The 15,518-nt window shown below is 42.7% G+C and overlaps 1 protein-coding gene across 4 annotated transcripts in view; it reads right to left on the minus strand.

Moving 5' to 3' along the window:
- Positions 1–10,893, minus strand: part of LOC139409564 (prominin-1-A-like) — a 32,005-nt gene extending 21,112 nt beyond the window's left edge. Inside the window, exons 1-2 of one of the 4 annotated variants that reach the window (XM_071154912.1) lie at positions 10,646–10,893; positions 2,508–2,850 (exon numbers count right to left, since the gene is read on the minus strand). In XM_071154912.1, coding sequence (XP_071011013.1) covers positions 2,508–2,751 — 244 coding nt within the window. In that variant the 5' untranslated portion in view covers positions 2,752–2,850; positions 10,646–10,893. Of the gene's footprint in view, positions 1–2,507; positions 2,851–10,166; positions 10,180–10,645 lie in introns of those variants that run through there. The other 3 variants (XM_071154920.1, XM_071154930.1, XM_071154903.1) reach the window with 3 other exon arrangements.
- Positions 10,894–15,518: the final 4,625 nt, after the last annotated feature.

A 15,518-nucleotide genomic window follows, 5' to 3' on the forward strand; every position in this document is an offset into this window, starting at 1 on the left:
CTCTATTTAACTAGGCAAGTCAGTTAAGAACAAATTCGTATTTTCAATGACGGGCTAGGAACAGTGGGTTAACTTCCTTGTTAAGGGGCAGAATGCCAGATCTTTACCTTGTCTGCTCTGGGATTTGATCTTGGAACCTCTCGGTTACTAGTCCAACGCTCTAACCACTAGGCTATCACCCCTGATGAGACAAAACAGCAACTCGTCAGTGAAGAGCACTTTTTGCCAGTCCTGTCTTGTTCAGCAACGGTGGGTTTGTGACTATAGGCAACGTTGTTTCCAGGGATGTCTGGTGAGGACCTGCCTTACAACAGGCCTACAAGCTCTCAGTCCAGCCTCTCTCAGCCTATTGCAGACAGTCTGAGCACTGATGGAGGGATTGTGCGTTCCTGGTGTAACTCGGGCAGTTGTCGTTGCAATCCTGTACCTGTCCCGCAGGTTTGATGTCCAGATGTACCGATCCTGTGCAGGTGTTGTTACACATGGTCTGCTACTGCGAGGACAATCAGCTGTCCTTCATGTCTCCCTGTAGCACTGTCTTAGGCATCTCACAGTACAGACATTGCAATTTATTGCCCTGGCCACATCTGCAGTCCTCATGCCTCCTTGCAGCATGCCTTCACGCAGATGAGCAGGGACCCTGGGCATCTTTCTTTTGGTGTTTTTCAGAGTCAGTAGAAAGGCCTCTCTAGTGTCCTACGTTTTCATAACTGTGACCTTAATTGCCTACCGTCTGTAAGCTGTTAGTGTCTTAACGACCGTTCCACAGGTGCACGTTCATTAATTGTTTATGGTTCATTGAACAAGCATGGGAAACAGTGTTTAAACCCTATACAAATGAAGATCTGTGAAGCTATTTGGATTTTCACGAATTATCTTTGAAAGACAGGGTCCTGATAAAGGGAAGTTTCTTTTTTATAAACATCTTCATGTGAGAGGATCAGAGTTCACACTTTCACAAGGCTGAATGGAGATCAGGCGTCACATTTTTACATCAACCCTCTGATCTTCTCCCACCCGCATTCCCTTCCTCTCTTCGTTCATTCCTCCTTCACCCTCTCTCTCTCTCTGACAACAGTGAAATAGGAAATCAAACCACCCGTATGTTATTTAGATGTAACCTAACCTAAGGATCATGAAACCATGGGTAACCATTCGAGAGAGAGAGAGAGAGAGAGAGAGAGAGAGAGAGAGAGAGAGAGAGAGAGAGAGAGAGAGAGAGAGAGAGAGAGAGAGAGAGAGAGAGAGAGAGAGAGAGAGAGAGAGAGAGAGAGACTGTCTAAGACAGAGTGTCTTAGTATAGGATTTGACCAGAGAGTGGATCAGTCCGTATTTACAGTTGGGTTCAGAAATGTAAAGTTCTTAAAATGTTAAATTACTCCTCATTGCCTGGCACATAATAACAGACAAATGTCAGTGTTCTCAACAAACATAAAACCAAAACATGCGCAAACAAGGGTTGAAACACTAAGCAGCAATAATACCTCCAATCCTGATTGGATAGAAGCCATGATCAGAGAGACTATCGCTATCCAATCCGTGCATAGCAACCTGAGAGCTCTCTGATCTAAGACGAGTTTCACCTGGGCAAAGGTCAATGACTGATTAACTTGTGTGTGTGTGTGTGTGTGTGTGTATACCTGAGGGACCTTCACTGTTGTTTGTCAAACAGAATCAATAATGGCTCTAACAAGGAGGCAATAGATAAACTGAGCCAGCTCTGACATCATAGTGAAATGTACTGTCGTGACAAAGGAGATGGACAATCAGATTCTGTCAGTGAGACAAACTACAGTGGAGTATTGTCCACAGGCCTACGCTGTTACTCTGCTCTGTGGTTTCTGGGTTAACCATAAGTGTATGAGTCACTCACTAAATAAAAATAAAAGGAAACACACCATCTACAAAACGCTCTCATCTGACTACAGTAGTTAACCATTGACAGCCTGACCCACAACACACCAAAGGCATTCCCATGAACACACTTACTGGCTAACGGCGTCGCCAGTTTCTATGGTTAAAGAGCGCTGGTTGGCTCTAATGTTTAACCTCATCACATCACTATAGGCACACATGCTCAAATCTTTGGGGAGAGTTAGGAGGAAAGCAAACAGTGCATTTCCTGATGGAAACTAATCTCAGTTAAGCTAGAAATAAAATATTGCCTAATGTTTACGTAGTCTGTTCACAAGAGATTAGTTGGCAACAGAAGAAAAATTATAATACAATTCCCCTATAGCTCTATACCATTTTCACTCTGCAAATTGGAGGAAGCCCATGTATTTGTATGGGATGTACATAGTGGCTACACACAACTGGCTAGGTCAATATGAGGTCAGAATGATATATAGACTGCTGTAGAAAAGGAGCGGTGTCAGACTAGGCTATGTCCAAAATGGCACAATCTTCCCTTTATAGTGCACTTGTTTTGTTTTTGACTACGGCACCCTGCTCCCTTTGTATACCGTACACTACTTTTTACCAGACAAATTCAGCCCTAGACTGACCTTTGGGGAAGGGGTTGGGCTGGACGGTGTGGAGGAAGGACTGGACCACCCCGGACATGAAGCCTGTGTCTGCTCCTGGGACTGACTGGTACTGGGGCTGGCTCAGGTTCAAGGGAGTGACTCCCGTAGGACAGGAGTCAGCGGGAGGCTGGGCCAAGCTGGAACCCAGGAACAGTGCCCCAATCCAGGCCAACACCGCCCCGACGCAGCCCCCCATCCTCCAAACTCTCCTATATGCTCCCATCACTGCAGCTGGAGACAGGGCCGGAGGGTGTGCTAGGGTAAGGATGGAGAAATTTGTGTGGAGCAATCAACTTATGGCACAATCTCAGTATTGCTGGGCCTGCAAACGCACAGAGCAGAGAGAGACTGGGGTGAGGGTGGAAACACACACGGATACAGAGGAGAAAGCCAAGAAAAACACAGAGGTAATGAGATTGTTGTGAAAAAGTGCAGGCACTGGAAAGGAAACGTATTGTATAGTAAAGTATTGTATAATAAAGTATTGTATAATAAAGTATTGTATAATAAAGTATTGTATAGCAACTGTAAGAAATCCTGCCTTGAAGGAAACCATAAACGTGATAACAAGGGAAACGTTCTTCTGTTCATGTGTAAAGCGCTTCCCTAATGATCTGTAAACATTCGGCACAACATCCTTCTAGAGACCATATGTCTATCTTAGGCTCTACCATAGTACATGCCATTTCACAGACGGGTCGTTCTTGAATTGTGGTGGCCTTTGTGTCCCTTGCCTATGCAACCATGAAAAACACATTAAAATGACAAATAGTTACACATCACACGTTTTTGTTTATATTGAATATATCAATGATAAAAACATACTGCAAAACTTTGTTTACGCATTGTTTAAAGTACTTAGGGTTAGAAAATTGGCTTGTCCCAGTAGTGACGTGTAGAGTTGTAGAGAGATGTTTTGGGGGATTTAGAGATATCTATTATTTTGAATGCTAGAAAGTGAAACAAAAGTATTTTGTATATTGTATAGATCAATAAAAACGAAGGCGGCTATTACAATGCCAATTTTTTACTAGTATAATGTCTGTCCCCCAGTTCTATGTCATTGGTGTTACCACCTTGAAAATCATTCCCTCCAATAGCAAACTGTTATCGGGGGAAGGGTTGATTTTAAAGAAAATTATTTTCTAATCACACCCTTTTAGTAGGTCATAAATTTGAGGATTCCATTTATAATTTGGTGTCTAAATGTGTCACTTGAATGTGAAAAAGCACTTGATGTTACTCAATTTAAATGAAGGGAAATGATTACATTGTGAGCAAAATTATTAATCATATTGCTTAAGTAAATTATTTTCAAACGGTTAATGACCTTAGATTTGCGCATCTGTGGCCTCCGTTTAAGAAAATCCTCAATAACCTCCAATTAATTTCATTGGTGTTACCATCATTGGTGTTACTACTCCTACTGGTGGCACAATATTATCATAATGGTCAAAATTATTAAAAGTCATTAACCCCTTACACTCGTGGAAATTTGTCTAGAGCATATGAATAGGGTCAAATTGAAATGTTCTTTTAAAAGAAGAACTCTAAAAAGCATATGCATAACCATGGTAGCAATTGAAAGAGAACACTTTGAAGATTATGGGGAAATTGTCCAACTAAAGGCGAGGACACAACAGTTCTGAATCCAAACATTACACTATGATTTTATGTGCATTTTACATTTATTGTCATTTTCACAGCATTTGTCAATAATGATATCTGAAAACACTCTGGAAACATTCAGTAACATAATATTATTCATTGGAATTTGAGAAATTGCAAAAAACGATTACAATGGTTTGAATAAGAGGTTTAACTGTTGTCTCTAAGTGGCCAAACACCTTTCCAAACTGTGCACAGTTAAGTCATTTCAATGTACTTTTATGACAAAAGGAAAGAGCCTTTAACTATAAAGTGCTATTTTTTTTTTATCTCTCTCCTAGCTTTAACATTGAGGAACTGTAGCAAGTTTTTTGTTTGGAAAACAGCCCTGAGTCCCACGTCACACAATTACTGTTGTTGTTATATAAATCACAATCTGGGTCAGGTGGGCATAATTTGAAAGCTTATTCTAATGCCAACATGGCTAGCTAAATTATAGAATACAATCTTGCAGTGTTAGGCTTTCAAAAGGCACTTCAGACAAACATATTGTAATTTTGGTGCGTATAGAATGGAGTTGAGTGCATTCAATTGAGTGTTCCGAGGCAAGTTTTCTTCACCATACTACAAACATAGGCTCGTTATTTTCAGGACAACCCAGGTTATAACGCATGTCCTCCTTGTATCTGTGGATCAAATATAGCAAGACATGTTTTCAAATATGAAATATGGAATGCAAATTTGGACTCGTGGGTGTGTGGTTTGCTTGTATGACAACAAAGTGGTATTTATTTAAATCCTCAACACCTCATCTTTCAGAACACAGGCTTCTCTCGATTTACAGCATTTCCCTGACTCGGACAACAACAAATGTGCAAAAGTAGCCCAATTAGCGGGAGGGATGAGGGCATCTTCTTGTTGTGTTCTGTGTTCAAGTGAACGGCTATTAGTCAAAACTAATGAAGCGCTGTGGTGGAGAACCTGAGCTCTGACATCACGTATAGCATGTTACTGTACACCCACTGCGTTCAAATGTAGTAGTTTATCAATCACAAAATCTGCCATTTTCAACCCCTATATGGGATGACAGAGGCTGTGAGTGGAAAGAGCTACGCTGCCATATTAGTTTATTTAGAATAGATGTACCTAGATTTGTAAATTCTTTACACATTTCCATTACCAAATGACACCACAATTCAAGAACGACCCAGATGCATTTACAGTAACGCGTGCATACATTTAACTTACGGGTGGTCCCGGGAATCGAAACCACGCCATGCTCTACCAACTGAGCTACCACTGATAAGGTTATCAAAGTCTTTAAAGACCTGAGTTTTGATCAATTAACCACCAACACATAATACATTACTTGAATCTTGCAATTCCACATCCTCTTCCTAAATCAATAAAGATGATACACATAAAACCCTGAGACAGATCACCAAAAACATTCAATTCCATAATGCAAAACCACACACACACTATTCTGAGTCAGAAAATCGGTCATGTTCGTAGAGAAACAAAGACTGCCCCAACAGATCCATAGATGATGCAATCTCAATTGCTCTCCACACTGCCGTCACCCACCTAGAATACCTATGAGAGAATGCTGTTCATTGACTACAGTTTAGCATTCAAAACCATTGTCCCCTCCAAGTATCTCTAAAAGTATTGATGTTCATCAGTCCACGGTAAGACAAATTGTCTATAAATGGAGAAAGTTCAGCACTGTGGCAACTCTCCCTAGGAGTGGCCGTCCTGCAAGGATGACTGCAAGAGCACCGTGCAGAAGGCTCAATAAGAAGAATCATAGAGTGTCAGCTAAAGACTTACAGAAATCTCTGGAACATGCTAACATCTCTGTTGACGAGTCATCGATACGTAAAACAAGAATGGTGTTCATGGGAGGACACCACAAAAGAAGCCACTGCTGTCAAAAAAAAAAAAAAAAAAAAAAAAAAAAAAAAAACATTGCTGCACATCTGAAGTTCGCAAAAGAGCATCTGGATGTTCCACAGTTCAACCTGAGGTTACAAACAGGGCCGTATAGGGTGATGACATGGTATGCGGCAGCGTGGTAGGCACAGCTTGTCCCGCGAATTCATCACAAAAATTGAGGATTATCTGATAACTACGAAACAAACATTCTCGATAATAGAGAATCTGGAACTATTTATTGATTAGCATTTTGATATGCTCGAAAAGGAAGCAGATGCATCGAAGTGAACGAGACAGGAACAGCGTCAGCAAATTCATATAAAAAAAAGACAAAAACAATACAATGAGGCAGCGGGGAACAGAGCTGGGGAACTGACAAATATAAGGGAGGAAAAAATACAGATGATAAGTGAGTTGAATGTGCCTTTAAACAGCTTGGAAAATTCCAGAAAATTATGTCATGGCTTTAGAATCTTCTGACAGGCTAATTGACATAATGAGTCAATTGGAGGTGTACTTGTGGATGTATTTCAAGGCCTACCTTCAAACTCAGTGCCTCTTTGCTTGACATCATTAGATTTTTTTTTTAAATCAGCCAAGACCTCAGAAGAAAAAGAAATGTAGACCTCCACAAGTCTGGTTCCTCCTTGGGGGCAATTTCCAAATGCCTGAAGGTACCACGTTCCTCTGTACAAACAATAGCACTCAAGTATAAACACCATGGGACCACGCAGCTGTCATACCGCTCAGGAAGGAGACGAGTTATGTCTCCTAGAGATGAACGTAATTTGGTGGGAAAAGTGCAAATCAATCCCAGAACAGCAGTAAAGGACATTGTGAAGATGCTGGAGGAAACAAGTACAAAAGTATCTATACCCACAGTAAAAACTAGTCCTATATCGACATAACCTGGAAGGCCGCTCAGCAAGGAAGAAGCCACTGCTAGAAAACCGCCATAGAAAAGCCTATGGTTTGCAACTGCACATGGGGACAAAGATCATACTTTTTGGAGAAATGTCCTCTGGTCTGATGAAACAAAAATATAACTATTTTGCCATAATGACCATCATTATGTTTGGAGGAGAAAGGGGGAGGCTTGCAAGCTGAAGAACACCATCCCAACCGTGGCAGCATCATGTTGTGGGGTGCTTTGCTGCAGGAGGGACTGGTGAACTTCACAAAATAGATGGCATCATGAGGAAGTACAATTATGTGGATATATTGAAGTAACATCTCAAGACATCAGTCAGGAAGTAAAAGCTTGGTCGCAAATGGGTCTTCCAAATGGACATTGACCCCAAACATACTTCCAAAGTTGTGGCAAATGGGTTAAGGACAACAAAGGCAAGGTATTGGAGTGGCCATCACAAAGCCCTGACCTCAATTCTAAAGACAATTTGAGGGCAGAATTGAAAAAGCATGTGAGAGCAAGAAGGCCTACAAACCTGACTCAGTTACACCAGCTCTGACAGAGGGAATGGGCCAAAATTCACCCAACTTATTGTGTGAAGCTTGTGGAAGGCTACCAGAAACATTTGACCCAAGTTAAACAATTTAAAGGCAATGACCCACTGGGAATGTGATGTAATAAATCAAATCTGAAATAAATCATTCTCTCTACTATTATTCTGACATTTCACATTCTTAAAATAAAGTGGTGATCCCAACTGACCTAAGACGGGATTTTACTAGAATCAAATGTCAGGAATTGTGAAAAACTGAGTTTAAATGTATTTGGCTAAGGTGTATGTAAACTTCCGACTTCAACTGTACATTGTTATTGATTATTGAATTTTTAGTTTGCAAGAAAGGCATTTCACTGTATTTGTGCATGTGACATGTGGCTGCAGTGGAGCAGGTTGAGAAGTTCCTCAGTGTCCAAATCACTAAAGACTTTAAATGGTCCAAACACACGCAAAGTTGTGAAGAAGGCGAGACAGAGCCTCTTCCGCCCTCAGGAGGTTGAAAGAGTTTTGCATGGGCCCTCAAATCCTCAAAAAGTTATACAGCTGTACCATTGAGAGCATCACTGCCTTGTATGGCAATAGCACCGCCCTCGATTACATGGCACGACAGAGGGTGGTGCGGACAGCCCAGTACATCACTTGGGCCGAGCTCCCAGCAATCCAGGACCTCTGTATCAGGCGGTGTAAAAGGAAGGCTCTGAAAATTGATAGACTCCAACCACCCAAGCCACAGACTATTCTCTCTACTTCCACACTGCAAGCGGTACCAGTGCATCAACTACCAGGCCGTTGAACGGCTTCTATCCCCAAGCAATAAGTCTGATAAATAGCTAACAAAATAGCTACACGGATTATAGGAGTTTGTATCTTCATTGACCTTAAATTCTTTTTTTTGCTCTGTCTCTATGCACACTCACAGAGCCCTACACACACTCACTCCATCATCATCTTCTCACTCACACACCATGAACATACATTTATACTGACTCTACACACCCGCATAGCCACTCACATACAAGCTGCTGCTACTCTGTTTATCTTATACCCTGTTGCCTAGTCACCTTACCCCTATTCATATCTACCTCCATCATTACAGTATCCCTGCACATTGTAAATACGGTATTGGAACGGACCCTGTATATAGTATGCTTATTTACTTACATATTTCTTCTTATTTCTCTTTTTTTTATAGTAGTTATAGTAGTTAGTTATAGTAGTTTTTTTTTACGTTGTTATTGATTATTGCATTGTTGGGTTTTGAGTTTGCAAGAAAGGCGTTTCACTGTATTTGTGCATGTGGCATTAAAAAAACTTGACCTTGGTCCTGCTTACTAAGATTGTGTGACTGAACATACCGGTATTCTGTTTGTAAAGTAAAGAGAAACGCTTTTACTGGTTTTGCATGAGCTCAAACACAGTATTGCAATGTCATTGTTTGTCCAACAAGTTTCAGTACATTATATTTATTTAAACAATGGGTGGGTCTTTTCCTGAATGCCGATTGGTTAAAACCGCATTCGAGCCGGTGTCTATGCCTTAAGTTACCACCGGCTAAATCTATAACGTTAAAATACCTATTTACTCTGTTCCATCTGACTGCGCAATCCACTGTCTCATCAGCCCAGTCGGGAAATGTATAAACTTAATCTCCACTATTAAGAACATTTTCTTTCAGACTAATATTTAGCTGTCAACAGTGGAGTATAATGCTGTCTGTCTATCAGACATTTGCAACATTGGTTCAATATTCCAATTCGATCTCCAGCTGTCCCATAGTAATGAACGTGACAGACAGGCAGGCCGCATATCTCAGCCAGTCGAAAACATGAATCAGCTGGCATCATTTTTATGGATATATATACAAAGAAATGTCAATTGAAAAAAAGCTCAAAGAAACAAAGTGCAGCTAGTTTGCAGTTTTTCCAGCTTCAGTTTGAAGTGATTGTGTTAGCTGTGTTGTTGGCTAGCTCCTCTGAACAACAGTGTCCTGACGAGAGAGAGCACAGTTTCTATGCCAGGTGAAATTGTTATGGAAGTATTCAAATAAATTTCACTAGAAAACAGCTTAAACAAATGCAGCTACTGTTGTTATTCTAGCTGTTTGACATGGCTGTGAGTTATCCATAGTTTGCTAGCTAGAAAGCAAGGGATAAGAACGTTGCCAGCCAGTATGGACTGGGTGTTTTTGTTCCATAGATACAGAACAAAAAGACTGAACGACCGGGTCGTCGTCTCTGACAACCGAACTGATAGAACAAACGACCAGCCGGCTTGGGTAGCAACCCTAGATTTGTGTCGGGACTATATCTTGTGGAAGGATGAAATAGTATGAATAAATTAAAATATTTTTAATATACACGTCAATCATTATTTTAATATGTCGGTAACCCTTGACAATGCCCTTGGAGTCAGTGTTTGGAGGAATAGAGTCGGGCCTAACAACACCCGTGCCAATACATCTTCCAAACACCGGCTTTTCTGGCATTGTCACTTGATTACACAGTACTAGGACAACGGAAAGAGAGAGAAAATAGATGGAGAGAGAACATAGATAGGGAGAGAGAGTAAGAAATAAAGAATAAAAGAAAGCAAGAGAGAAAGTACAGACTGAAAAGCTCTCACTCACTTCCCACAGTGTAAACAGAGTTCTGTTGAGAGTAGAGCAGAGAGAGAGAGCAGGATGATAGGCTCCTTTGTACACTACACACACAGTCCTATTGGAACACAGAACACACAGTCAACCAGTCCTGGAGTCCAACGCTCTCCAACTACCGCTGCTTCAGCTGTATATAACTACTCCATAGCTCTTCTATAGAAAAGTGGCTTTATTAATTACAATAGCAGACTTGTACAGCTACCTCAACAACCTTAACTACTGCTATTGCCTCTGGGTGTTTACCTCAGTATCTCTGGGAGCTAACTGCAGAGCTGTTAGCCTACTTTCCCTGTCCCGGTATGAGGCTCTGGGAGTGTTTTGAGGAGAAGGGGAGACAGATAACTGGAGAGTGACAGGACAGGAAAGAAGAAGAAAGAAAGTAGAGTGTGTTGGAGACTAGAGAGGACAGTAATATCGGAGAGAGGAAGGGACCGAAAACAGGACTTTACCTGTTGTTCCTTCAGTCGAGTCAGGAAAGAGGTGAACCAGTAGAGCTGGAGCGTAAAGAATATAGTCCAAGTGAGTGAGTGTGTGTGTCTGGTCTCTGCCCTGGTCTCCCCACTAGTGTGTTAGTATGTGTGTGTCCGGTGTGAGGGAGTATGTATTAGTCCCTTCCTTGATCAATCTGATAGGGTCGACAACTGCTCTGGTGAAGGTCAAGTTGACTGCCTCTCTCCCTGCCTGCCTGTGAAATACTGGCACTGAGAATAGAGGGAGGGAAGAAGGGATTGGAGGAGGGAGAAAGGAAGGGTTTTAACTGGACAAGAGCAAGAGAGAGAGAGGGAGAGAAGTGGGAAGGTGGGGGGAGGGTGGGAGCAAAACAAATACTTTGAGGAAGGGGTGGTCGCTTAGCAGCAGTGGTGTAAAGTGCTTAAGTAAAAAGTATCATGTATCACTCGAAGTGTGTTTATCATTGTAACTTGATTTCCTGAAGATGTGTCTAATAAAGGGATGGGTCACACAAAGCCACACAATATGTATACCTTCATTTGTAACACATAAATATGCCATTATAAATGCTTATAAATGCTTCATCAATTATTGTAAATGTTATAAAGGCGTATGACTTGTGTGTAATGCTTAAAGGATGACGTTAAATAAGTAGTTATCTAAAACATGTCCAGAATTCTGTCAAAAGCATGGAGTTAAGGGAAACTCCCTTCTTAAAAATGTTTTTTTAAATGCTAAGAAAGCAGCTGTCCGAACCTCAGATCCTTCTCTTGGAGCAGAAGATGGATGCACCTTCCCATCTTACCCAAGCAGAAAAAAAACATATTTTTTCATGATACTTATTATAAAGTGTTACCCATTCACTCAACAGGCTAAAAAATAAGACAAAGGGTTTGGAATAGATATGTTCTCTGATGAAATACCACCACCAATTCACATCACCAGTGATAAGGTGCTTATACGTGTAACAACACAGCCCAAATATGCAGGTAGTGACTAGCGGAACATAGGCAGGTAAATGCAGAGGAAATGAGGGCAGGGTTTCAGGAAGTTAGATTAAAATAGTACATTAAAAACTATGTGAGTTACCTTTGAAGGTCATTCATTTGTCTTGTAAATATTAATAAACAATATACTCAGTCATTTCAGTGATAACCTTTAAATGACAAGGCTATTGTTATGTGAGGAGACGGAATAGGAATGTATAATATTGAGAAGCCAGAACCAAATCCCACATGCCTGCTGGCCAGCTACGCGATTTGGTTACTCATATGGCTGTAACTTACTTGTTTGTTTTAACAGTCTGTCACCAGAGATTACAATGTACACTGCCCTGTGCTGAAAATAGTACTGTATGGGATATCCTAGGGGGGAATATTACACAAAAGATTCCCTCTTATCATAAACATGAATGTTAGGTGGCAAGTAGCCTAGTGGTTAGAGCGTTGTGCCAGTAACCAAAAGGTTGATGTCAAATCAAATCAAATCAAATTTTATTTGTCACATACACATGGTTAGCAGATGTTAATGCGAGTGTAGCGAAATGCTTGTGCTTCTAGTTCCGACAATGCAGTAATAACCAACAAGTAATCTAACTAACAATTCCAAAACTACTGTCTTGTACACAGTGTGAGGGGATAAAGAATATGTACATAAGGATATATGAATGAGTGATGGTACAGAGCAGCATAGGCAGATATAGTAGATTGTATCGAGTACAGTATATACATATGAGATGAGTATGTAAACAAAGTGGCATAGTTAAAGTGGCTAGTGATACATGTATTACATAAGGATACAGTCGATGATATAGAGTACAGTATATACGTATGCCTATGAGATGAATAATGTAGGGTAAGTAACATTATATAAGGTAGCATTGTTTAAAGTGGCTAGTGATATATTTACATCATTTCCCATCAATTCCCATTATTAAAGTGGCTGGAGTTGAGTCAGTGTCAGTGTGTTGGCAGCAGCCACTCAATGTTAGTGGTGGCTGTTTAACAGTCTGATAGCCTTGAGATAGAAGCTGTTTTTCAGTCTCTCGGTCCCAGCTTTGATGCACCTGTACTGACCTCGCCTTCTGGATGATAGCGGGGTGAACAGGCAGTGGCTCGGGTGGTTGATGTCCTTGATGATCTTTATGGCCTTCCTGTGACATCGGGTGGTGTAGGTGTCCTGGAGGGCAGGTAGTTTGCCCCCGGTGATGCGTTGTGCAGACCTCACTACCCCCTGGAGAGCCTTACGGTTGAGGGCGGAGCAGTTGCCGTACCAGGCGGTGATACAGCCCGCCAGGATGCTCTCGATTGTGCATCTGTAGAAGTTTGTGAGTGCTTTTGGTGACAAGCCGAATTTCTTCAGCCTCCTGAGGTTGAAGAGGCGCTGCTGCGCCTTCTTCACAATGCTGTCTGTGTGAGTGGACCAATTCAGTTTGTCTGTGATGTGTATGCCGAGGAACTTAAAACTTGCTACCCTCTCCACTACTGTTCCATCGATGTGGATAGGGGGGTGTTCCCTCTGCTGTTTCCTGAAGTCCACAATCATCTCCTTAGTTTTGTTGACGTTGAGTGTGAGGTTATTTTCCTGACACCACACTCCGAGGGCCCTCACCTCCTCCCTGTAGGCCGTCTCGTCGTTGTTGGTAATCAAGCCTACCACTGTTGTGTCGTCCGCAAACTTGATGATTGAGTTGGAGGCGTGCGTGGCCACGCAGTCGTGGGTGAACAGGGAGTACAGGAGAGGGCTCAGAACGCACCCTTGTGGGGCCCCAGTGTTGAGGATCAGCGGGGAGGAGATGTTGTTGCCTACCCTCACCACCTGGGGGCGGCCCGTCAGGAAGTCCAGTACCCAGTTGCACAGGGCGGGGTCGAGACCCAGGGTCTCGAGCTTGATGACGAGCTTGGAGGGTACTATGGTGTTGAATGCCGAGCTGTAGTCAATGAACAGCATTCTCACATAGGTATTCCTCTTGTCCAGATGGGTTAGGGCAGTGTGCAGTGTGGTTGAGATTGCATCGTCTGTGGACCTATTTGGGCGGTAAGCAAATTGGAGTGGGTCTAGGGTGTCAGGTAGGGTGGAGGTGATATGGTCCTTGACTAGTCTCTCAAAGCACTTCATGATGACGGAAGTGAGTGCTACGGGGCGGTAGTCGTTTAGCTCAGTTACCTTAGCTTTCTTGGGAACAGGAACAATGGTGGCCCTCTTGAAGCATGTGGGAACAGCAGACTGGTATAGGGATTGATTGAATATGTCCGTAAACACACCGGCCAGCTGGTCTGCGCATGCTCTGAGGGCGCGGCTGGGGATGCCGTCTGGGCCTGCAGCCTTGCGAGGGTTAACACGTTTAAATGTCTTACTCACCTCGGCTGCAGTGAAGGAGAGACCGCAAGTTTTCGTTGCAGGCCGTGTCAGTGGCACTGTATTGTCCTCAAAGCGGGCAAAAAAGTTATTTAGTCTGCCTGGGAGCAGGACATCCTGGTCCGTGACTGGGCTGGATTTCTTCCTGTAGTCCGTGATTGACTGTAGACCCTGCCACATGCCTCTTGTGTCTGAGCCGTTGAATTGAGATTCTACTTTGTCTCTGTACTGACGCTTAGCTTGTTTGATAGCCTTGCAGAGGGAATAGCTGCACTGTTTGTATTCGGTCATGTTACCAGACACCTTGCCCTGATTAAAAGCAGTGGTTCGCGCTTTCAGTTTCACACGAATGCTGCCATCAATCCACGGTTTCTGGTTAGGGAATGTTTTAATCGTTGCTATGGGAATGACATCTTCAACGCACGTTCTAATGAACTCGCACACCGAATCAGCGTATTCGTCAATGTTGTTGTCTGATGCAATACGAAACATGTCCCAGTCCACGTGATGGAAGCAGTCTTGGAGTGTGGAGTCAGCTTGGTCGGACCAGCGTTGGACAGACCTCAGCGTGGGAGCCTCTTGTTTTAGTTTCTGTCTGTAGGCAGGGATCAACAAAATGGAGTCGTGGTCAGCTTTTCCGAAAGGGGGGCGGGGCAAGGCCTTATATGCGTCGCGGAAGTTAGAGTAACAATGATCCAAGGTCTTTCCACCCCTGGTTGCGCAATCGATATGCTGATAAAATTTGGGGAGTCTTGTTTTCAGATTAGCCTTGTTAAAATCCCCAGCTACAATGAATGCAGCCTCCGGATAAATGGTTTCCAGTTTGCAAAGAGTCAAATAAAGTTCATTCAGAGCCAACGATGTGTCTGCTTGGGGGGGGATATATACGGCTGTGATTATAATCGAAGAGAATTCTCTTGGTAGATAATGCGGTCTACATTTGATTGTGAGGAATTCTAAATCAGGTGAACAGAAGGATTTGAGTTCCTGTATGTTTCTTTCATCACACCATGTCACGTTAGTCATAAGGCATACGCCCCCGCCCCTCTTTTTACCAGAAAGATGTTTTTTCCTCTCTGCGCGATGCGTGGAGAAACCTGTTGGCTGCACCGCTTCGGATAGCGTCTCTCCAGTAAGCCACGTTTCCGTGAAGCAAAGAACGTTACAGTCTCTGATGTCCCTCTGGAATGCTACCCTTGCTCGGATTTCATCAACCTTGTTGTCAAGAGACTGGACATTGGCAAGAAGAATGCTAGGGAATGGTGCACGATGTGCCCGTCTCCGGAGTCTGACCAGAAGACCGCCTCGTTTCCCTCTTTTTCGGAGTCGTTTTTTTGGGTCGCTGCATGGGATCCACTCCGTTGTCCTGTTTGTAAGGCAGAGCACAGGATCCGCGTCGCGAAAAGCGTATTCTTGGTCGTACTGATGGTGAGTTGACGCTGATCTTATATTCAGTAGTTCTTCTCGACTGTATGTGATGAAACCTAAGATGACCTGGGGTACTAATGTAAGAAA

This window comes from Oncorhynchus clarkii, chromosome 1, assembly GCF_045791955.1.
Source record: "Oncorhynchus clarkii lewisi isolate Uvic-CL-2024 chromosome 1, UVic_Ocla_1.0, whole genome shotgun sequence".
Lineage (NCBI taxonomy): Eukaryota > Metazoa > Chordata > Actinopteri > Salmoniformes > Salmonidae > Oncorhynchus > Oncorhynchus clarkii.